This window comes from Lemur catta, chromosome 6 (genome assembly GCF_020740605.2).
Source record: "Lemur catta isolate mLemCat1 chromosome 6, mLemCat1.pri, whole genome shotgun sequence".
NCBI lineage: Eukaryota > Metazoa > Chordata > Mammalia > Primates > Lemuridae > Lemur > Lemur catta.
This window is the reverse complement of record NC_059133.1, coordinates 61,379,212-61,403,094: the sequence shown is the minus strand read 5'-3', so window position 1 is coordinate 61,403,094 and position 23,883 is coordinate 61,379,212. Positions and strand designations below refer to the sequence as shown.

The 23,883-nt window shown below is 37.2% G+C and overlaps 1 protein-coding gene across 3 annotated transcripts in view; it reads left to right on the top strand.

Moving 5' to 3' along the window:
- Window positions 1–23,883, top strand: part of ANO6 (anoctamin 6) — a 185,834-nt gene that overhangs the window by 94,364 nt on the left and 67,587 nt on the right. For all 3 annotated transcript variants that reach the window (XM_045553974.1, XM_045553973.1, XM_045553975.1), the window contains 2 exons: window positions 7,652–7,780; window positions 23,038–23,103. In XM_045553974.1, the coding sequence (XP_045409930.1) occupies window positions 7,652–7,780; window positions 23,038–23,103 (195 nt within the window). The remainder of the gene's footprint in view (window positions 1–7,651; window positions 7,781–23,037; window positions 23,104–23,883) is intronic.

Genomic DNA, 23,883 nt, shown 5'->3' with positions numbered 1-23,883 from the left:
TTTGTTCAAGTACTTTTTCTTATCCCTTTTACTAATATGTTACTTCCTACCCCTCACCCCATACTGGTCTTTCCACATTCAGCCTTCCATACCTGCAGTTCTTGGCACTTTTCTTGGCACTTTGTAATTTTCATTTTGATCTCAATAAAAGGAATAAAATTTGACCTGGTTTCCTCTATCACTGCAGTATTTTTACACAGTTGTGTAAAGGGAAAAAAAAAAAAAACTCCACTCATTACTAATGCCTTGAATCTGATGCCTGAGCTCTGCTACATAAGGCAAAACACTTAGGAATATATGTCATTCTTAACTGCATGGAATGTAAATAAAATTTTATTATGTTTCATATTTTGTGAGATCTAAATATTTACATGAAGGCTTTTGCTTCTAAACTTTTGATTTGTTTCCCTAGAACTTGCTGTGTGTATGGATTCAGGATTTACTGAAAAATAGAAGGTCCTGTATTTTCACTTTAGTTCTCGACTATGATGAAAGTTTGTTTTTTTTCCTTTGTTCTTTTTGGAATTAATTACTTTGTGTTACTAGTCTTAAAAACTGTACAGAGCCTATGTTTTCTCCTTGTTCGCACATCAGTTGCACTTCAAATTATGTGAGCATTTTGATATTGTTTATTTTTCATATGTTTTGCACATCAGTTGCACTTCAAATTATGTGAGCATTTTGATATTGTTTATTTTTCATATGTAATCCCGCAATTATTAGACAAATATTTCTTGCATTCTACTTTCCATTCTCATAGTAAATGACCCCATCTCTACTAAAAAATAGAAATAAATTAACTGGACAACTAAAAATATATAGAAAACATTAGCCGGGGATGGTGGTGCATGCCTGTAGTCCCAGCAACTCGGGAGGCTGAGGCAAGAGGATTGCTTGAGCCCAGGAGTTTGAGGTTGCTGTGAGCGAGGCTGACGCCATGGCACTCTAGCCCGGGCAACAGAGTGAGACTCTGTCTCAAAAAAAATAAATAAATAAATAATAAAAAAAAATAAAGTAGAAAAACTAAAGATCAAGATTTTGGTAGATACCAAGAGAAGGCATAGAGGTCAGGACCTGAATAATCCATCTCTGATTAGCCAGTCATTTAAAGAAGATTATCAGTATTTATTCTGAAAAATTAATAAAATTTTACTTCATACAGACAAAGCAAAACATTTAAAGAGGATTTTTTTTTTTTCTGCCATTTTAATGTCCTGTTATGATGAATTAGGCCTGTACTGGGACTTACCACTGAAAACTCTAGCCTTTTTAAAAAAGAAAAAAAGCACCTTTTTGTCTCACAAACTAGTCTTTTTAAAACATTGCTTTATTTTTTATTTTATTTTGTTTTATTTTATTTTTTTGAGACAGGGTCTTACTCTGTCACCTTGGGTAGAGCACAGTGGTGTCATCATAGCTCACTGCAACCTCAAACTCCCGAGCTCAAGAGATCCTCCTGCCTCAGCTTTCCCCATAGCTGGGACTACAGGTTTGCGCCACGATGCCGGCTAATTTTTCTATTTTTCAGTAGAGACAGGGTCAGGCTGGTATCGAATGCCTGGCCTCAAGCAATCCTCCAACCTCAGCCTCCCAGAGTACTAGGATTACAGGCGTGAGCCACCACACCTGACCAAATCAGCCTTTTTATTTGGACCAGTTCCCGTTGTTACATGCATTTCCAGGCCAGTGTTCAGTTTCTCCCTTCTTCCCAGTTGCCCAGTAGAGTGTGCTGCCAAGAGATGGGAAACCCGGGTCTCACAGCAGTCGAAAATTGGCACTCTTTACTCTGGCATTGCATTGTAATAGTACCATATCAGAGTTTGACCTACTTATTTCACACAGGCAACTACTGCCAAGTCAGTGGGGTTTTCCTCCCAACACAGGGCCATGGTCTTCCATCACACACGAGAGGCGTGTGTGCAGAACACATTATGTGGGAACTCACTGCCAACCTGTGCTGCTGTGCTAGGGAAGAGTGCCTGGAGCCACGTACAGATGTGGTTCTCATTCCAGGCCTCATTCTTCAGAACATAACATCAGTGAGCTCCTGCTGGACTCCCGAAGGCAACCGAATGTGGGCTACAGAGAACAAGTTGCTTTTTGTACACTTTTCAGACTTCTGCAATGATGACCAGGTTTTCCTGATTACATTCCACCCTACTCCACTTCCCCTTCGCCATTCTGAGAAATATTTTTTCTCCACACACAATTTTCCTCTAGCAACTGCGCTGATTGTCAGCAATAGTATGGTTCTCACTGAAAGAAAGAAATTTAAGGGCCTAAAGGATTCTGTGGCTCAAATGAAAAAGGCGAGGTTTAGCGTTTTTATATTGCTTTAAGTACTCTTAAAGTTTATGGGTTTTAAATAACTGAAATTGCAAATAAAAGAATTGGATAGTGACATCAGCCTAAGACATTGATGTGTCTTTCCTTCCTTGGCCCTTTAGTGCCCTGGGTAGGAAAGGTCTCAAGGCAGGGTCGCACTGTTTGTGGTTAGAATCCCTGGTTAAATGCACTGGGATGAAGGTGCATCGAGATGGGTTACATCTGCAGGTGCAGTAACCTGCTAAATGGGAAGAGCTTTGAATACTAGTAATAAATCTTCACATGCTCCCTGGCGGGAAAGAGGAAAGGAATGATAAATATCAGGCTTTTTAGGTGGAGCAAAAAATATGTCTTCTCGAAATTGTAAAGAAAAGGAGAAAGTTGGCGTGCTGGTGGTAAAATTAGGTGATTTTTGTGCTAATTGTTGAATGCAGAGGAAAATTAATCACATTTAATGATCTTAACATATAAGTGCTTCCACCAAATGACTGCAAAATGCAATCTCTCCTTCAGTTTTTAATAAAAACATTGAAACTTTAGTATCAGTTAAAAAGCAATCTGATTCTTAAACAACAATAACAAAATTAACAAGCTATGTGAGAACACAAACTCAAATCTTTCCTCAGTGTAAATTAGATCAATTCTATCCAAATCCGTATGGTAATAAGGATTGTTTTAAACTGTGTTAGGCCTGTGTTCTGCCATTATTTCTTTGTTTTTAAGCCATAAAGCTTTTAATCCCTAAATTAAAGGCTCAATTTTTTTGTCATTGTTGCTGGGTGATTTTTTTTTTTGTATATTAAAAAATCAACTTTATTGAGATACATCCAAAAAATGCACCCATTTTGAATGTACTTTTTGATGTTTTCTAAAAAGTCCGTATGCATCTGGGTAGACAACTACCACAATCAAAATTCAGATCATATCCACAACATAAAAAGTTCCCTTATACCCCATCCCATTCGGTCTTTCCCCTATTTCCCCATTTCCAAGACCCAGGCAACCACTGATCTACTTTCTGTAATGTATACTAAGTTCTTATTTTCTAGAATACACTCTTTTATGTCTGGCTTCTTTCAGTTAGCATATTTTTGAAATGTTGCATAGTTCTTTTTATTACCTTATTCCACTAGCTATAACCTCCAGTAAGGTGTTGAAGTAGCAAGAAGCTGCCTTGCCTTGTTTATGATATTAGAAGTGAAGAATACTGTTTTTAATCAGTAAGTGTGATGTTTAATGTAGGTTTTTGATCCATGCCTATTTTCAAGATGAGAAACTTTTCTTATTGTTATCATTTGCTGAGAGAGTTTATTATGAATGTGCTTTGAATTTTCTCAAGTATTTTTTCAGCATCTTTTGGGGTACTGAAATTGATTTTCCTTTTAGTCTATTAATATGATGTTGATTGATTCAAATTCCTGAGAAACTCACAAGCAATGGATGAGAATTGTATTAACATTTGTGTTATCAGTTTTTCAGAAAAATAATTTTAGCTATTTTAGTGTGTCTGTAGTGGTATTTTACTGTGGATTTAATTTGCTTGTTTCTGGTTTGCGTAAAACATGTTAGCCATTTTTTCTCAGCAGGGTACTAGCATTCCTGTATAGTCCTTTTTGAAGTGTCTGTTGAGTCTTTACCATTTTTTAAAGTTGGGTTGTCTTTTTACTGTAGTTTTATAGGAGTTAATTATATCTTCTGGCCACCATTCCACTGTTGCAGTGGTTCCCAACCTTTTTTGGCACCAGGGACTGATTTTATGGAAGACAGTTTTTCCATGGACAGTGGTGGGAGGAGGCGGACTCAGGCCATGATGTGGAACAATGGGGAGCGGGAGCAGGGAGCAGCTGTAAATACAGATGAATCTTCCCTCCTCACTGCTTAACTCCTGCTATGGGTGCCCTGCCCCGTCCTAGGAAGACAGTTTTTCCATGAATGGGAGTGGGGTGGGGTGTAGTGGAGCAGCCCAGTCCCTAACAGACCACATCCCCCTCCCCCTCCCCCCTGCATGATTTCCATTGAGTTTTACTTCCATCTGTGCACATGAGTTCTGATCGGTTAGTTCCAATTTGACAGTGAGTACATGTGGTGTTTGTTTTTCCATTCTTGTGATACTTCACTTAGGAGGATAGTCTCTAGTTCCATCCCGATTGTTGCAAAAGGTATTAATTAACGTTTTATGGCTAATTAGTATGCCATGGTGTGTATATATATATATATATATATATACCACATTTTATTAATCCACTCATGAATTGATGGGCACTTGGGTTGATTCTACATCTTCCACAATTGTGAATTGTGCTACGGTAAATATTTCAGTGCAGGTGTCTTTTTTATAAAATGACTTTGTTTTCTTTGGGTAACTACCCAGTAGTGGGATTGCTGGATCAAATGGTAGGTCTACTTTTAGTTCTTTGAGAAATCTCCATACTGTTTTCCATAGAGGTTGCAGTAGTTTGTAGTCCCACCAACAGTGTGTAAATGTTCCTTTCTCTCTATATCCACACCAGCATCTATTGTTTTGGGTCTTTTTGATAAAAGCCATTCTCACTGGGGTTAGGGGATATCTCATTGTGGTTTTGATTTGCATTTCTCTGATGATTAGTGATGTTGTTGAGCATTTTTTCATATGTTTATTGGCCATTAGTATATCTTCTTTGGAAAAGCTTCTATTAGTGTCCTTTGCTCATTTCTTAATGGAATTGTTTGACTTTTTTTTCTTGCTGATTTACTTGAGTTCTTTGTAGATTCTGGTTATTAGCCCTTTATCAGATGCACAGCATGGGAATATTTTCTCCCTTTCTGTAAATTGTCTGTTTATTTTGTTGATTGTTTCCCTGTCTGTGCAGAAGCTTTCTAATTTAATCAAGTCCCATTTATTTTTGTTGTTGCTGTGATTGCCTTTGAGGTCTTCTTCATAGATTCTTTGCCTAGGCTGATATTTAGAAGAGTTTTTCCAACATTTTTTTCTAGAATTCTTATGATTTCATGTCTTAGATTTAAGTCTGTTATCCATCATGAATTAATTTTTTGAGTGGTGAGGGAGATGGATCCTGTTTCAATCTTCTGCATGTGGTTATCCAATTTTCCCAGCACCATTTATTGAGTAGGGATTCCTTCCCCCAGTGTGTATTGTGGTCTCCTTTTTTAAAGATCAGATGGCAATATGTGGATGGTTGGGTTCTCTGTTCTGTTCCATTGGTGTACATCTCTATTTTTGTGCTAATAGCATGCTGTTTGGGTTACTGTAGCCTTGTAGTATAGCTTAAAGTAAGGTAAAGTGATGTCTCCAGATTTGTTCCTTTTGCTTAAGGTTGCTTTGGCTATTTGGACTCTTTTCTGGTTTCAAACAAAGCATAGAATTATTTTTTCTAGATCTGAGAAAAATGATGTTGGTATTTTGATGGGGATTGCATTGCATCTTTAAATCATTTTCGGTAATATGGACATCAACAGTGTTGATTCTGCTGATCTATGAGCATAATATGTCTTTCTGTTTGTGTACATCATCTGCAGTTTCCTTTCTCAGTGATTTGTAGTTCTCTTTGTAGAGATCTTTTACCAGTTTGGTTAAACATATCCTTAGGTATTTAATTTTCTTTGTAACTATTGTGAAATCTACTCTTTGATTTGAGTCTCAGCTTGACTGTTTTTGGTGTATACGAATGCTACTGATTTCTGTAGATTGATTTTTAACCCGAGACTTTCCTGAATTTATTTATCAATTCCAGGAGTCTCTTGGTGGAATCTGTGGGATTTTCTAGACATAAGGTCATATCATCCGTAAAGAGCAATAGTTTGACCTGCCCTTTTTCGCATTTGGATAACCTTAATTTCCTTCTCTTGCCTCATTGCTCTGGCTAGGACTTCTGGTACTCTGTTGAATAGAAGTAGTGACTGTGGGCATCCTTGTCTTGTTCCAGTTCTGAGTAGGGATGCTTTCAACTTTTCCCTATTTAGTATGATGTTGGCTATGGGTTTGTCATATATGGTTTTTATAATTTTGAGGTATGATCCATTTAGGTATGATCCAAATAGGTATGCCTACTTTGTTAAGAGTTTTTATCATAAAACGGTGCTGAAGTTTGTTGAATGCTTTTTCTGCCTCTATTGAGATGATCATAAAATCTTTATTTTTGCTTCTGTTTATGTGGTGAATCACATTTATGGATTTACATATGGTGAACCATCCTTGCATCCCTGGGATGAAGCCCACTTAGTTGTGGTGGATTATTTTTTTGATGTACTGCGGATTTGGTTTGCTAGGATTTTATTTAGGATTTTTGCATCTATATTCATAAAAGATATTGGTCTATAGTTTTCTTTTTTTGTTGTGTCCTTTCTTGGCTTTGGTATCAAGGTGATACTGGCTTCACAGAATGAGTTGGGGAGGATTCCTTCCTTCTTGATGTTATAAAATAATTACTGCAGAATGGGTACCAATTCTTCTTTGTAGGTCTGATAAAATTCAGCTATGGAACCATCTCATCTAGGACTGTTTTTTGTTGGAAGATTTTTTATTGCTGCTTCAGTTTCGTTGCTCGTAATTGGTCTGTTCAGGAGTTCTCCTTCTTTCTGATTGAACCTTGAGAGGTTGTGTGTTACCAGGAATTTGTCCATTTCCTCAATGTTTTCAAGTTTATGTGCATATAGATTTTTATGGTATTCACAGATGATATTTTGTATTTCTGTGGTATCAGTTGTTGCTGGCTTTTAAAAGGTTTTTTTTTTTTACTTGTTTGCAAGGGGTGATGGACATTTGTTTGTAGATTTGGGGACAAACAACAACTAGTGTAGTTTTTGTGTATATGGAAATATCTTCTGGCATTTGTTTGTTTAAGGTTATCACATGATACCTTCTATGAAGTGGTGAGGTCCAAAAAGAAGTCATGAAAAATGATTAAAAGGTTAGAAGATAAGACATAGGAAGGGTGAGATTTTCATCAACAGCGCTTTGTCTTGGATTTTTCTGGTTGTTAAATAAACGTCAGTTCTGAGGATAGGCAGTTCTGTTTACTGTATTCATTTTTAAACTTGATACCCCTTTGCTGTTTGAAGTGGGAATAATGCTGGAATGATTGTGTTATATACATAATACTGATGTATTGCTATGAATTATAAAATAATGTGGAACTGCTCAATTCATAGACTTCCTTTCACCAAGAGGTCATAGTGACTCTGACTGCTTGGTCAAATAACTAATAATGGATGTATTTCTCTTACATGATGAACACATCAATGAACCTATTAAAGCAGAGAGTAAATACTTACAAACCAGCACTTTTTCAAAAAATTATATTACAGTTTGTTTTTCTAATCCACACAGGAAGAATTTAATGGAAAATCTGACTCCCTCTTTTTTAATGATGGCCAGCGAAGAATTGACTTTGTTCTAGTATATGAAGATGAAAGTAAAAAAGAGACCAATAAAAAGGGTACAAATGAAAAACAAAGGGTAAGTTTTTTATGCTATTTTCCTTTCTTTTTATTCTTTATAATATTGTAAAATGAAAAAAGTGTTATTTTTATGTAAGTAATAAAGTGAAATTCATGTTGAAATATCATATGCCAAACATACTTTAATATTTTCTCTGCTCATGTTCCCTCAAGGCATGTTAACAGAAATTTTTTAAATTTGAAACAAAAACTTCCTCAGGCTCTTAACCTCAGTTGATTTCACAGCTGAAAGCAGATTTTCTTTCAAGAAATTGGACTTTCTGTTGTGTAGAAGAGATTTACATTAAAAGCACTCCTGGTTATTTTCAACTAGGTGGGAAAGGAAGCTAATGAGTAATAGTGACAACCAGTATAATAACAACTAGCATTCCATGTGTGCTCACTCAGGTATTATACATGCATTTTGCATACATTTTCTCATCTAGTAACAGGAGGTAGATTCTATAATCACACCATTTTATGGATGACAGAGTTGAGCCTTAGGCTAGAAGATTGATTGTACAAGGTCATGGACTCTCATCTAGCAAGTAGTAGAGCGATGGTTCAATCTCTGGTCTTGAATCTGGAACCTGTGCTCTTGACTTCTCATTTTTTCTCCCTTTCTTTCCTTTCATCCATTGCCTGTGAAGCTGCTTTTTCCTCCCCTTCCTTTGCTTCAGGCTCTTTTAGGTGACGGGGAAATCTTTATGTCAAGATACTAAAAGAGTAGGGCAGGGTTATAACAACTGCCTGGAACTTTTTCTTACCAGTACCCAAACTGCATTAAACTAAAACAGGACAAGAAAAGAGTGCATATGTATGTCACTTTTACCCACTTTGGAAATCATTCCTCATTTTCTTTTTTCCCCCCTCATACATGTGCCATCACAAACTGACAACTTTAATTGTCCTTCTCTGGACTGTCTCCCTGAAATATACCAACCATAAATCTATTGATTTCTGCCGATTAGTTCAAACCAAGTGATGAAACCTTTTTAAAAATGAAGCAATCAGTACTGTTTTATTTGTTTATGTATTTTGGAGGGGGTTAAGTGTGGAGTTTTATATTTGCATGATGTAACGGAATGAGCCCAGGCTTTGGAACCTGTCATTCAAATTCTAATTCTACCAGTGTATTGGAGTAATTCTAGTTGTCACAAACAAGTCCCCAGATTGCAGTGGCATAACACAATAAAAGTGTGTTTATTGCTTATGTCAAAGTCAAACGTGGCATCCCTGTTTGGCACATGGTTTGGGGCCGGGCCTCTGTTCCTCACTGTCGTTAAAAATCCCAGGCTGACACAGAGGCTCTGCCATGTTCGAAAGCTGGTTTCCAGGGTCATCCTGATGAGAGAGAGGATGAAGAAAGTGCTCATGCTGTACCATGTCCGCCTGGAAGTAACTACATCAGTTATCTTCACATGCTGTTGGTCAGAACTCCGGAAGGTGGAAAGTGTAGTTTCTGGCTGGGAAGCCGTTTCTCAGCGGGAACTCCACACTGTGGAAGGGGCTCGCAGTACTCTGTGGTGAACAGCTAACTTGTCTTTGCCATAGCTCTAACTGGCTGTGTGACTTGTGCAAATTTTCTTTTCAATATTGTATTTTTTTGAAGTGTATTTTTTCTTACATGTGACATCTCTGAAATCAAGTTGTGTCTTAAAAATGGCATATCGTAATTTCATTGGCTGAGTTTTTTCTTATTTGTACATAAAATATTGCCCCCCCATACAATCAGTAGCTTCTTAAATTCAAGAAAATGGGATCCTAGTACCTAGTCCATAGAATTATGGTTAAGATTAAGTAAAATAGCGTAGATAGATATTACATAAATTTTTAGCACATATAGTAAATGTTAATTCATGTATCTTCCTTTTTAATTTGAGGTTTTCCAAAAAAACAGTGCCCTGATATGAAAAGGCATGACTGTGTTATACAGTTTTATCGCTAGAGTAAAATAGCTTGGAGTACTTTATCATTTTTTGTGGACACTGAGATATATTATTTGCCATCATAGTCACCATCATCAAATATTCATTAAGTGTCCATATGCCAATAAAGCTGGATTGAGTACTATATAAAGTAAGTTAAACAGATCTAATCCATTAAAGCATAAAGGAAACAGTTCTGGTTTTAGATAAGAGCTTTGCTGCTGTGGCGAAGGGGCCCTAGAGCTGCTTACATTATTAATAATTTCTGCATTTGCTTTAGGCAGAAACATAGGTCCCAGGGTAACTCTCATAAATCAGGAGAAAAAAAATCATCATTAATTTTGGCAATCTTTGAACTTATGGATTGATATACCTTGACATTTGTTTTTATAAGCTGTGCTCTGAAGTGTTTTCAGTCTGCATTTGTACATATTACTTAATTTATATTCCACCAAAATCCAAAGCTCAGCTTTGGAATCACATTTTTATTAATTGTAAAAATATTCGTGAATTCCATCATACTCGTTGTCAGGCCTTATTGAGGATCTAGGACAATATCAAGGAAAGGCAATTTCAAAATCCTGTTTTCTTTGAAAGAAAACATTTATGTGTAAATCATATTGACTTTTTAAAGCAGCCAAGGTTGACTTTGCCAGAGGTTATCTGAAGAGTGCTATTAAACCCTTTTTAGGGCAGCAGAAAGATAGAAGTGACAGGGCCACCAACACCAAAAATATAGAAAATTAAAAAGGCTGTATCATCCCTTGAGCAAAAGAGAAAACACTTTTCTAGCCAGATCTCCAAATAGCATGTTACTTAGTCCCCTTATATTAGTGAAAATACTTTAGAAACTTTATACTTTCCTTTAAAAAAGCATAAACCGCTTAGATTTGGGTTGTACATGGGGATAATTATAAGCTGTTTCAACAATAAGTACTCTTGCAGCCTGTACTGGGCACAGAATCAGTTTGAATGTTTTCTGATGCAAATAACAGGAAAACCAAACTCAAAATGGCTTAAATGCTCAAAGGAAATTATTTTCTCATTTAACAAGTAGTCTGGAGATAGAGCCATTTCTGAGTTAGGTAATTTATTAGCTTAATGAGGGGGTCATTTCATCCTTATGCCCTGCCATCCTCAATATGTTGGTTCTCTTAAATTGGCTTCATGGGTTTGAAGGTGGCTGCTGCAACTCCAGGTAGCCAAAGGCAGAAAGAGGAAATGCCCCTTCTCTTGGCTCGCTTTTAAGAGAGAAGAAACCTCCTCTAGAATGGCCCTTAGCAATGTCCGGTCACAATTCATTGTCTATCACAAGTCTATTTCTAAATTAACTACTGGCAAGATGAATGGAATTACCATCATCAGCCTAGACTGATCAAGATTGGTCTTTCATCTCTTGAATCACCCAATTCCTGAAAAACAATCGGGCTTTTCTTATTGATAAAGACGAGGAGAATGGCTGTTGGGTAGGCAGCCAGCAGTGTCTGGCACAGTACGTGATTAAATACATCTAAAGAGTTTGATCCGTATTATGAAGAGCAAAGATTTTTTACATAAAACAATTCCCGTGTATTTCTCCAACTCCTCTCTTGCAGTTTTGTTAGTAATTGCTTCTTCCTTCCTACTTCTTTTTGCTAGAACTGCTAACAGTTGGCAAAATTGATCTTTTGACTTTTATTTTGTCTAGTGCTTGCCTCCCTTCAGACAGATGTGTTCAGGACCAAGTAATGGGTGTAACTCAGGTGGTGAAGAGGGTGGAGGGGTCTCGATAGCTTACCCAGAAACAGTGTAAGCAATCTGGAATATGTTTTATTGATTCATTGATTTGTTTACTTTTTAAAGAAATTTTTTTATCCGTTCCTAAAAGATGATGGAAAACTTATGTTCTTGAAGTTGGTGAAAAGTGTATATATAGAAGTATAAATGTGTATTTCATGTCTTACCTTAAGAATTGTTTAGTATGTGGCAGAAGGATCTGGCCAGTGGAGACTATAGAATAAGGGATTTTAAAATTAATGATCAAACTTAATTTATATAATTATAATTTTATTCAAACTTTCAAATACTGTGAGACAACTAATTGGTCATATGAACTTTTAATACTGTTATTATCCATGAGTTCAGAGGAGTCAGTATAAGACCAGAACCTGTTTGCTTAGTATCTAGTTGAGATCTCCAAAAACATTTAAAAGTTCATCAAAAAGTTTTGGTTTAGTATATCACTTCATTTATTGAGGTCTTCTATCCTTTAATAAAGTTTTATAATACATCTTGAGTGAACATCCCAAATCTAAAAATCTAATATCTGAGATGCTCCAAAATCTGAAACTTTTCAAGCGCCAACTTGACTCTGAAAGGAAATGCTCATTGGAACAATTTGGATTTGTAGGTTTGGGATGCTCAACCAGTAAATGGAATGCAAATATTCCAATTTCCGAAGAAATCCAAAATTGGAAAACTTCTGGTCCCAAGCATTTTGGATAAGGGTTATTCAATATGTTATGTCTGTGAAGATCTTGTATATTTTTATTAACTGTTCTCAGTTATTTTAAAATGCTTCTGCTGTTGTCAGAAGCATTTTAAATTGCAGTTTGTGATTTATGGTGTATAAAAGAAGAAGCCTACTGATTTTTATAAGTTCTATCTAGGAAACTTGCTAAGCTCTTTTTAGTTCTAACAGTTTCCAATGCTGTTTTTAAGTTTTCTCAGATGGAGATCATATTGTCTACAAATGATGACAATTTTGCTTTTTCTTTATGCTTTTCTTTTTCTTGTCTAAGTGCAGTGGGTAAGACCTCTGGAATAAAAACTGGTAACCCACAGTAGTCACCAGTGTGTTGTTCCTGATTTTAATGGGAATATTTCTAAAATTTCACCATTAAATATTACACTTCCTACAAGTTTTTGGGAGATTTCCTTAAAAAAGTTGAAGGAGTGACCTTTTAGTCCTAGATTGATAAACATTTTTGCAGTAACTGGGTTTTAAACTTTACCAAATGCTTTCTCTTTTTGTATTGAGGAGATCACATGGCTTGATTCCTCATTAAGTCTTATGTACATGAAGTATTTGGTTATTTGCGGCTAATAAGATGGTAGCTGACAGTATAGATAAAAATCATTCACTATTGGCTTTTAACATGCAATGTATAATTTTTACAGTTATTAGTTCCCTACATATTTATGCTAATACTCATTAAATAGTTTATTTACAGTCACCAGTTGCCCAATGACATTTTGGTCAAGAGTGGACCACATATTTGACAATGGTCCCACAAGATTATAAAGGAGCTGAAAAATTTCTATTGCCTAGTGATGTTGTAGCCGTCTTAACACCATAGCACGATGCATTACTCACGTGTTTGTGGTGATGCTGGTGCTGCCAGTCATAGAAAGACATAGCACGTACAGGTAGGGACAGCACATAAAACTTGAGAATGATAATAAATGACTTACTGGTTTATGTATTTATTATACTATACTTTTAATCATTATTTTAAAGCATATTCCTTCTGCTTAATAAAAAACATTAAAACAGCCTAGGCAGGTCCTTCAGGAGGTGCTCCAGAGGAAGGCACTGTTGTCAGAGGCAATGACAGCTTCATGTGTGTTATTGCCCCTGAAGACTTTCCGGTGGGATAAGATGTGAAGTGGAAGCGAGTAATATTTATGATCCTGACCCTGTGTTGGCCTAAGCTAATGTGTTTATGTCTTAGTTTTTAGCAAAAAAGTTTAAAAAGTTAAAAAAAAAAAATTAAAAACACTTAGAGTAAGGATATAAAGAAAGGAAATATTTTTGTAGAGCTATACAGTGTGTGTTATCATCTAAGGGTACAATGTTTATAAGTGTACAATGGTGCACGGTAATACTTCTCATTCACTCACCATTCACTCCCTAATTCTCCCAGACAGCTTCCAGGCCTGAAGGCTGCATTTACGCTAAGTGCCATATACAGATGTATTTTTTATCTTTATATGGTTCTATTGCTGTACCTTTTCTATGTTTAGATACACAAATACTTAACCATTGTGTTACAGTTTCCTATAATATTCAGTGCAGTAACATGCTGTATAGGTTTGTAGCCTAGGAGCAATCGGCTATGCCATGTAGCCTAGGTGTGTAGTAGCCTAGACCAGTGGTCCCCAACCTTTTTGGCACCGGGGACTGGTTTCATGGAAGACAGTGTTTCCACGATGTGTGTGTGTGTACGGGGAGAGGGTGGCATGGAGCTCAGGCAGAGATGCAAGCCGTGGGGAGCGGCTGTAAATACAGATGGAGCTTGGCTCCCTCACCTGCTGCTGACCTCCTGCTGTGCAGTGCTCAGCTCCTAAGTTTCATGGAAGACTATTTTTCCACAGGCAGGGTTGGGGGTAGTGTGGACGCGGCGGAGCTCAGGCAGTGATGCGCAGCCCGGTTCCTAACAGGCCAGGCACTGGGACCAGCCATGGCCTGGGGGTTGGGGACTGCAGGGCTAGACCACCTAGGTTTGTGGTGTAAGGATACTTTGTGGTATTTGCACATGACAAAATCACCTGAGGACCCATTTCTCAGAATGTATCCCTGTTGTTAAGCCAGGCATGACTGGATTTATTATTTGATGCTTATATGTGGAGTGTAAGAAAGTTGAACTCATAGAAGTAGATAATAGAATGGTGATTTCCAGGGGTTAGGTGTGGGGAGATGTTGGTCAAAGGATACTAAATTTCAATTAGATAGGAATAAGTTCAAGAGAACTATTGTACAACATAGTGACTGTAGTTAATAACGATGTATTCTTGAAAATTGCTGGAGGGAAGATTTTAAGTGTTCTCAACACAAAAACATAAGTGTGTAAACTAATGCATTATGTTAATCAGCTGGATTTAGGCTTCCACAATGCTTGCATATTTTAAAACAACATCTACAGGATAAAAATATATAATTTTTATTTGTCAATTTAAATGAAATAATAGGAGGAAATGGGAGAAACATATTTGAGGTCACTTACAGAAATGTGTCAAGAATAAAAGTAATTAATGAGTAAATCAGGGTGAAAGAAATAGGCCAGAAAAATAAAATGAAGCTATGTGTCAGAGTGATACAATGATTTATAATAAACCATCATGTCTTGTTCAAAAGTTAGAGATCAGCTGCAAATTTGCCTTTCAACTTCTTAGTTGACAAAGAAAATAAGAGAATATCATCAATAACATGATTTAAAGTTTCAACGCACTAAAAACAAAACTGGTTGTTGAAAGTGTTCTGATAGGAGGGTCTTCTGGAGAGAAATTTATCCCATAAAGTCTCAGAAAGGGGAAGGAATGATTGCATTAGACTAAAAATTGGTTTACTGTCTCCAAATTGAAGAAATAAAGGGATGGCAGAAGGTGGCAGGATTATGAGGAATCAGAACAGTGTAAAAAGTTCCTTGGGAATGATGTATTTGCCACAGATAGTCCATGAGTTGGAAACTTAATCTCATGTTAGGATAGGTTTATAAGAGTTATGGCAACCAGTGTTGGGTGGTGGTTTCGCGTTTCCAGAAAACTTTTGGTAAGTGTGTTCTGTCTTTTGTTTTAGAGAGTGAAATCAGGTCTGTCTTCAGCTCCTTAATATTTTAGACTAAAGCAGGGAGGTCTTCTTTATATTTTTATCTTTTTCCTTAACACTCTACTTGCTTACACTAAGATTGTAGGTAAAAAGATAAATTAGAACCAGCAGTTTCAAATTTACAGCCACAAAAGGTGTTGCTGGTATAAGCATGTTTGATTTTTGAGTACTCAGCACAAGAGCAATAAATCCAAATCTTGCTGCTTATTTCTAACAAGGGAAATGTCCTTGGGCTCAAACCTTGGGAAATAGACAAACAAAGAGGTCAGTGAAGTCCTGAAAAGTAAAAGCTGATTATTCCATTTCATCTTACTGAGGACCTTGGCAACGTATTCGCAAAGATATGAAGAAGAGAAAACCCTTTTCCTGAGTGCTCCCCCTGAGGTCTGGCCTTAGGTTTGAATGAAGAGGATGTCATTTGCCCTGGTACTAGCAGTCACCTGTGTCTCACCTTTGTAAACAGTCATCTGTATAATGGTAGTGTTGGCAAAAATCCACTATACCAAATTCTCATACTGAACAGGCTCGAAGGGGATAAATAATCACAAAAGAATAGCTGCTTGTGTGCACCTGTACACGCACGTGTGTGCACATACGCACAGCAAAGTGCTGTCCTAGAAAACAACATTTCTTAAACTGTCTGGGAGAGGGCCCCGAGAGTCTACATTTTAAATAAACTCTGCAACTTGTTCCTATAAGCTGATAAGTTTGGAAAGCACTTTACTAAAATATTTTCAGTAGTTGTCTCACCAGTGAGTTATGGGTGATTTATTTTTTTCTGAAAATTTCTGTTTTCTAAGTTACCCACAATGAATATTTATTTCTTTTGTAATTATGCTTAAAAATGTTAATTTAAAAGGTATATTTGGAAGTGAACTTCAGCTAAGTATTTGCTTCCATTTTATGTTTATCATTTAAAATGCTCATCTGTTTTCTGTCCCCTGGTGAATGTACATTACCCACTTGAGCAAATTCCTCATCAGATTGGTCCACTGATATTAAATGTTTTATTGCAAACATGTGAATTTAAATTGAGTCCTGATTAAATTTATTCTGCTTACCAAACCTTCTGGAACACATGAAATATAACTAATAAATAGCACTTATTAGAGTAATTAGTAAATTTTTTCACAAATTAAGTCCCTTTGACTTGTTCCTCGTGCATCTTTGTAAGCTTAAAAGAGATTGGCAAGTTGAAAATACCATGACAGCACCATCAGTCCTTTGCCTAACAAAGCTATAAGAATATTTGAAATCAATCTATTCATATGTTTCATTAATCCCAACTGATTTGTACTTTATCATCACAGTATATTCATTAATTTTACTTCTTAGACATTGTAATCTCTGCTTTTTATACTGAAAAGGCTGGGTAACATAAAGAAAATGGTGGATAATTTTGGTGTTTACAATCAGTATTATTATTGTATAATTCACAAGTCAGTCTTTCACGACAATGACTTTATTAAGCCAAATGAGATGTGTAAGGTGTAATCAAAGGTGCTTAAGGACAGAAGGCTTCCTTAATTAAGCCAATCTGTCCTTTGTGATTTCTATTGCTTTATTTTTTTATTTGTCTGACAGCTTTATTACCCTCTCAAAAGAGGTTTGCATAAAATCTCAGTTTCTGGAGTATGGTAGGTGCTCTTGTCCTTTCTCACTTCAACCCCCGGTATTATTCTCCCCCAGCAGTAACAGAATCACATACATCTTTTTGTGGTGTACATAGGGCCTCAGTGATTACAGTCACTTTGGTTTTACTGGAATTCTAGTGGGTAAAAAAGAGATCTGATTGCAATGCAGATGAAATGTGTTGTCCTAGAGATATAGGAATTTACAGCACAATTCAATTTATGAGTAGGCTTTTTTTTATGAGCCAGTGAGTTTAGTTTAATCATTTTGTACTGCCAAATACAGATCATAGACTATAGTCTAGGTTTAGGTTCTTATATGTGAGATTTCCAAACAGGTACATAGAAAAGTTTTAGTTAAAAATTGTATGGCCTCAGATATTTATTTATTCAGCAAATATTTATTGAGCAGTGGCTATGTAAGCCAACATGCAATTTAATTATCTTCCATTTTTAGCATAGAAGTCAGCTCTATCCTAATTTTTTAAATGTCAAGAACACTGTTACTTATCCAAGTGTAAATTCTATGGTGAAGTAAAGATGGTGATTTCATGTTAAAGAGATTTAAACAATCTTTTCTTAAGTAAGCAATCTTTTCCTGATATGTGCCCGTTTGACAAATATAGCACATATGCTAATTTACGTTAGCTACCTGACAAATCAAGAAAACTGGTTTGATCAATTTTTAAAATATTCCTCTGGTTCTTTGTGAATTGCCATGCCAAAGAAAAATAACAAGAACTGTCTTATTAAAGTAATGCCAAGGTGATATATTAACATGTTTAAGCTAATAAAAATGTCCTATGCTTGATTCAACTGTTTAAGTATTTATAGTTAGTGGTAAAATAGATAACATTATAAACCAACTCCAAGGTCTACCAATTATCCTAAGAGAAATCAGGTAAATATCTCAAGAGTTCTTTGTAAAGAACTAGGTAAGAACTAAAATAGTATAAATTAGTACCACCTTTCTAGAGGGCAGTACATCAATACCTATTAAAGAACTTAGAATTTAATATACTCTTGGATTTCACAATTTTACTTTTAGGACTGTATCCTGACGAAATAATAATGGATGCACAAAAATTTTTCATAGTAGTGAAAAAGTAGAAACCACTTAAATATCCAACTATTTGAGATTGGTTAAATAAGTCACTGTACATCTCTCTGAGAGACTGTCATCAAGCCCTGAAAATGAGATGGAAGAGAAATATTTCCACTGTTTTCTGCATCTGTGATATTCACATGTGCTATACACTCTCATCAGCAACCTCCCTTATTACATGCAGAAATGGGGCAAAAGAGAAGAGACATAACGATGTGTTCATATCCTTCAGAGAGGATGTCCATCGGATATCAAAGAAGGTAGTAGTCCAGGACCAGGACGGCCAAGTGTATGGAAGAGTTAAGAAGGAGAGGGCTGGGTGACTCGGCAGTAAGGTCAGTTTTCTAGAGTTCCAGTAAAATGGTGTCAGTGGTGTCCCACTGGAGGGATTAAGGAGTCACTGGGTGTACAACGTGGGGGCAGAGTGGGTTGGGGATGCCTCTTTTGTCAGATGTTTGGTATTAAAAAGGAGAGGTGAGCCTCTAAGGCCTGCAGGAGAGAGAGGATTTTTTTTTTTTTAAAGGAATAAGGGAAGTTGAGCATGTTGGAAGGCAGAGAAAGAGGGCAATGACAATGGCTAACATATCTGCAGGGCTTATTATGTGCCAGGCATCATGGTGAGTACTTTACACCCATGATCACATTTAATCCTTAAAACAACCTCAAGATGAAGCTATTGCTTCCCCAGGTTTTGAGATGAAGCCACTGATGCTTATAGAGTTTGTTTGCCTGATGTTGCAGAGCTAGTAAATGGCAGTGCCAGGGTTTGAATTTTGACTCTGTGAATCTAACCACTATGGCCACAAGTAAGAGGAAAGCCAAAACTTGCAAGTGCTCAAGGGGCTATTTGGTAGAGCCCTCTGAGAAGAGAGAGTCCGACGGAGATGATGGGAACTTGCAGCCTTAAGTTAGAAATTCCAAAGGAAAGGAACTGTGTCTGACTTGTAATGTTCTCCTTGATGCATTCATGATGATGTAGCTGGTACAACCAAGACAGGAGTAGTTTGTGTTTGGTATGTTTAATGACAGAACTGCCCTCCTGTGGGGCTGGTTCAATCTGGGCTCTCTGAACCTTGCCGCTTTTGTCATCTAATGATTCAGACTCTGAAGTGTCTAGGAATCACTCTGCTGTGGATGTCGCTGTGCTATTTGGTGCCAGTGCACTTGAGAATTAAACTGCGTCTGTCCTTCCCCACTGTATTCTGTCATACCCATAAGCGAAAGTTCATGGAAAAACTGGGGGTGGAGGTGGCTCAGGATAAGTGAGCCTGGTTGCTACACTGCAGTAATTTGTACTCCATAGTCTATTTCTGCATAACAGGCAGATATCAATCCACCATCCACTCAATTTATTCATTCATCAGACATTTATTGCACGCTTACTCTGTGATAGGCCTGTTCTAAGTGCTAATGATATCAAGATTCAAAGATATACATCTCTGGGGTAGAAGTGGTGACTGAACTGCAGGCAGGGCCATGGAAGGATTTAACATTCTTAAGAATGGGAAATATTTGAGGTGTTCATATTCTCCTGAAGAGTTCAACAAATAAGCTTGGAGACCAGGCAGTCAGAAGCTGTACCCCAAATCCTGCTGCAGGCCCAGTCTGGGAGAAAAAGGCATGGTTGCTGCCCTGGGGACAGGGCTACTGCCAGCACCACTGGCACCACTGACCAGCAAGGGTCATCAAAAGCTTCTGCCTCTGGAAAAACAGGCACCACGTGTTCTCACCATTAAATTGGTACTGATTGATCGACACTTACGTGCACATATGGAAGTAACATCAGGTGTCGGGCAGGTGGGGGGGGAGGGGATAGGTAAGCTCATACCTAATGGGTGCGGTACTCGCTGTCTGGGATATGGGCACACTTGTAGCTCTGACTCGGTCCGTGCAAAGGCAATCGATGTAACCAAAGCATTTGTACCCCTATAATACTCTGAAATAAACAAGTAAAAATTTTTTTAAAAAATTTAAAAAGAATATATACATATGTTTGTATATGCATTAAGAAACACTAGAAAAATAGTAAGAGACTGATTAAAATGATTACTTATTCAGGGCAGAAAGAAACAGAGAGAGAAGTATGGGCACAACATATCGCAAACTAGATTTTTTTATTTCGTTTTTATTTTGACCTCTTAAAATATAATACATATCAAAAAATAAATTTTAAAAAGCAAAAAAAAAGCTTCTGCCATAACATCTGCCTCTGCTGTCTCTGGAACTGACATTCACTCCCAACCACCCCAGCATGGGTTCTGCTTGGCTTGGCTGCTTTGCATTGCTAGCTTTCAACTCAGAGTCTGGGGTGGGTAGTCTGGGTGGCAAGGCCTAGCTCATGTGCCTATAGCTGAACTTCACAGGCGTCTGAGAAAAGGAGTATCTGCATTTTTATCTGCTGTAGTGGGCCCTGGTAGCAGTTGAAATGTTCGGTGGCTATGAAGAGTAGTAGATGTCCATTACAGTGCCATGAAACACAGGAATAAATGGTGCCAGTCAGTCTGCATCAGGGGACAGTCTTAGAAGTCACTGAGTTTCTCTGTAGTTCTTCTATAGAGAACTATTTTAAATTCGTCTGTGAGTCTTCAGCACTTTGCAGTTTTCCTGGAAAATAGTGGGCTCTCAGGAAATGTTTGTGGAATGGATTAATAAATGCTCATTGAGTATATTCTTTCAACAAACATGTGTCAGTCTTATGCTTTGTGTCAAACACTTTGTTGAACACCGTTTGCAGTGTCAAAATGCTTTACCTGATAGTAAAGAAAGAAGTAATCAGAAATAAGGACTGGGCTACCATGCAAGAATTGAAATATGAGGATAGAATGTAAAGTGAGGAAATCCTGCTCAGATAAGAAGTGTAGAGTGAATCTGAATCAGCTTCCTAAGTTGAAGTTGGGAATATGGTGGTCAGGGGTAGAAAGCACTGAAAAACTTCCGAGGACAAATTGCAGAGATGGTGGGGGTGGGACCAGTTAGAGGGGACAGTCACCTGCTGGAAGCAGAGTGGGCAAGCTGTACCTCAAGCTCTTCCCATTCTTATCTGGCTGGCTTGGGCATTTCTAGGCCATTTTCTTGCTTGTTTTTAGGGAAGTTATAGCACTTGCTGTTTTTTCTCTAAGTTTTACTCTATCATATGCTCAAATTGTAGCAAGCTGTTAAACGTGCTGTATCTGCAAAGCTCTTAGGACCATGTCTACCATGTTGTAAGTGCTATATAACTACATATTAAAAAATAAAAATGTAGAAATATTCTGTTTCTGATGCTTTCGCACAATATATCAGGAATCCCACTTGGACTCAAATTTAGTGAAATACCAGGAATATTCTTTCACCTTTTGAGCTTTGGCCTTTTTCCTGCAGCAGCATCTACTTCCCAAGTATGAGGTGCTTCCCATGTTGCAGGTTTTGCCTGTAGCACAGCAGCTCAGCCCCTCCTCTGCCTCTTCTGAGGGCCAAGTCATGAGTGCCACCCCCTGGGTAAAGTGGCCTGACTGCTGGACTCAGCAGTTCCTCTCTATCTTGTTAACTGCTGAAGTTTTTTTTAAAAAGTATTCCATCCGGCCTTTTCAGTTGTCCTCAGAGGAAGGGTTGGTGCAGTTTACGTCCTATCACTATTGAAAATGGAAATTCTGGTTCATGTGCTTTATGCAGTTTCAATCATATCCTCACAAGAACCTATAAAGGAAGCTAGTGAGGTTTTGTTCATGACACAGATGAAGAAAGTGAGGCATGGAGAGTTTACATTTGCTGTCATGGGTCTTGGAGCTGATGAGGATGGAACCAGAATTTGAACTCAGGCAGTCTGGGTTTAGAGCTTGTCTTAGTCCATTTTTGTGCTGCTGTAACAGAATACCATGAACTGAGTTAATTTATAAAGAATAAAAATGTATTGGCTCACAATTCTAGAAGCTGGGAAGTCTAAGATCCAGGGGGCCAGCATCTGTTGAGGGGCTTCTTACTGCATCATCCCATGGCTGAAGGGCAAGAAAGAAGAAAGAAACAAACAAAAGAACTCATCTTTCATTACCTTTCCAGTGGCAGTGCATTCACTCTGGAGATAAGGAACCCATTCTGTGATAATGGCGTTAATCTATTAACCCCACCCTCATGGCCTAATCACCTCTCATTAGGTCCCACCTCCCAACATTGGGGATTAAGCTTCCAACATGTGCTTTTTGGGGAACACATTCAAACTATAGCAGAGCTTGTGATCTTAACTTCTGTGTCCATTCATTTTCTTTATTTCATAAAGCACGATAACCACTTCATCATCAAAGCATTCTTTTAAAAGGTCAAACAAATCTCTACCTGTACGTGCTTCCCTTATAACTTTGGGGACAGCTTGGCAAAAGCCTAGCCATTTAGAATTTAATACCAGTAAATACAGTATATTCTGTACCTTTTTAAATGGGCATGTAACATGAACAGATAGATTATCAAATAAGTAGTTCCCTATTTTTGTGGATTTAGATAGCTTCATGAATATTTCAGTCTTGCAGAGACAACAAAATCCTTTGAATTTTGCCAAAATTGTGTCGTTTTATTGAATTTGGTCAAGGGATGCAGGGATGAAACAGACACATTCGGTGATTGAACCATTGGAATGTCTGATAAAATTTTTAAAATCTGGAATCTTCAATTCTAGAAAATGACATCAGTGAATGGGACTCAAAAAGCTCCATTTATGTACACTTATGAGCCAAAAAGTCCTTGGGATTGTGCCAAAGCGGGACACTTCTATGTACCTCAAATGGCCAAAACCCCCTGGGACAGCCCAGGGCCTCCCATAGTGCTGAGGGACTCCAAGTACACTCCGCAGCTCAGCTCTCTCTCCCGGGGATCCAGGGCTCGAAAGGCAGTGGAAGCAGACCTGCCCCATTGCTTCCGTTCCATTTGGAGCAGATGTATCTCTTCATCAGGTCCAAACTAGTTTGGTTTTGTTATTTTTTTCTTAAGAAAAAAGCGCCTTTTTCTACTTTCCGTGAAACGAAAGGTCTAACATTATATTCCAATTCTTTTTGACAGAGAAAAAGACAAGCATATGAATCTAACCTTATCTGTCATGGCCTGCATCTAGAAGCAACAAGATCGGTGAGTGTTGGTCCCTTTTCCACCCTTGGCTGACCCCTGTTCTTGGGAACCTGTGTGGCACTTGGCATACTGTGATGGCTTTAGAAATATACAGCCCCAGCTATATCTTAGTCATAGACTATAAGGAGAGTCAACCAAAATCTGTATTGAATAAAGTGTATTGTTTTTTTCTGATTGAAGCTGGCAGATCTTTTTTAGTAGCCAAATAATTTTATAATGAATGCATGTATGAATGATTATTGTCTTCCTTTAAGAATCTTTTAAACGGTTTTTTATTATACAAACAATAGTTTATGTTAAAAAACTAGAAATTGTAAAAATAGGGAAAATAAAAATCATCTGTATCTTATCCAGAAATAACCTTATATTCCTTCTAAACATTTTTCCCCTTAAATATATGTATTTTCCATTTCAAAAGGGGGATTATCATTTCACAGTTTTATAATTTGCTTTTTTCTTTTAATATATAGTAAATGTGTTTCTATCTCAAAAAGTATAATCCATTTATATTGCTAAAAAGTGTAATCATTTTTAATGGCCACATAACATGATGTTGAACACATATACAATAAACCATTCTAGGCTTAGGAAATTAAAATTTTTTTCATTTCTATAGCACTGCAATGAATATTCTAGTGTTTTTATTTTAAGTCACTAATTTGGATGGAGTGATGGTCAAATTAACTAGTTTTTTTTTCTTGATTTGAAATATTAGTTTTATGAAAGAACTATGATAATTTGAATTAATTTCTTAATAATTTGAACCAAGAAATTATCTTT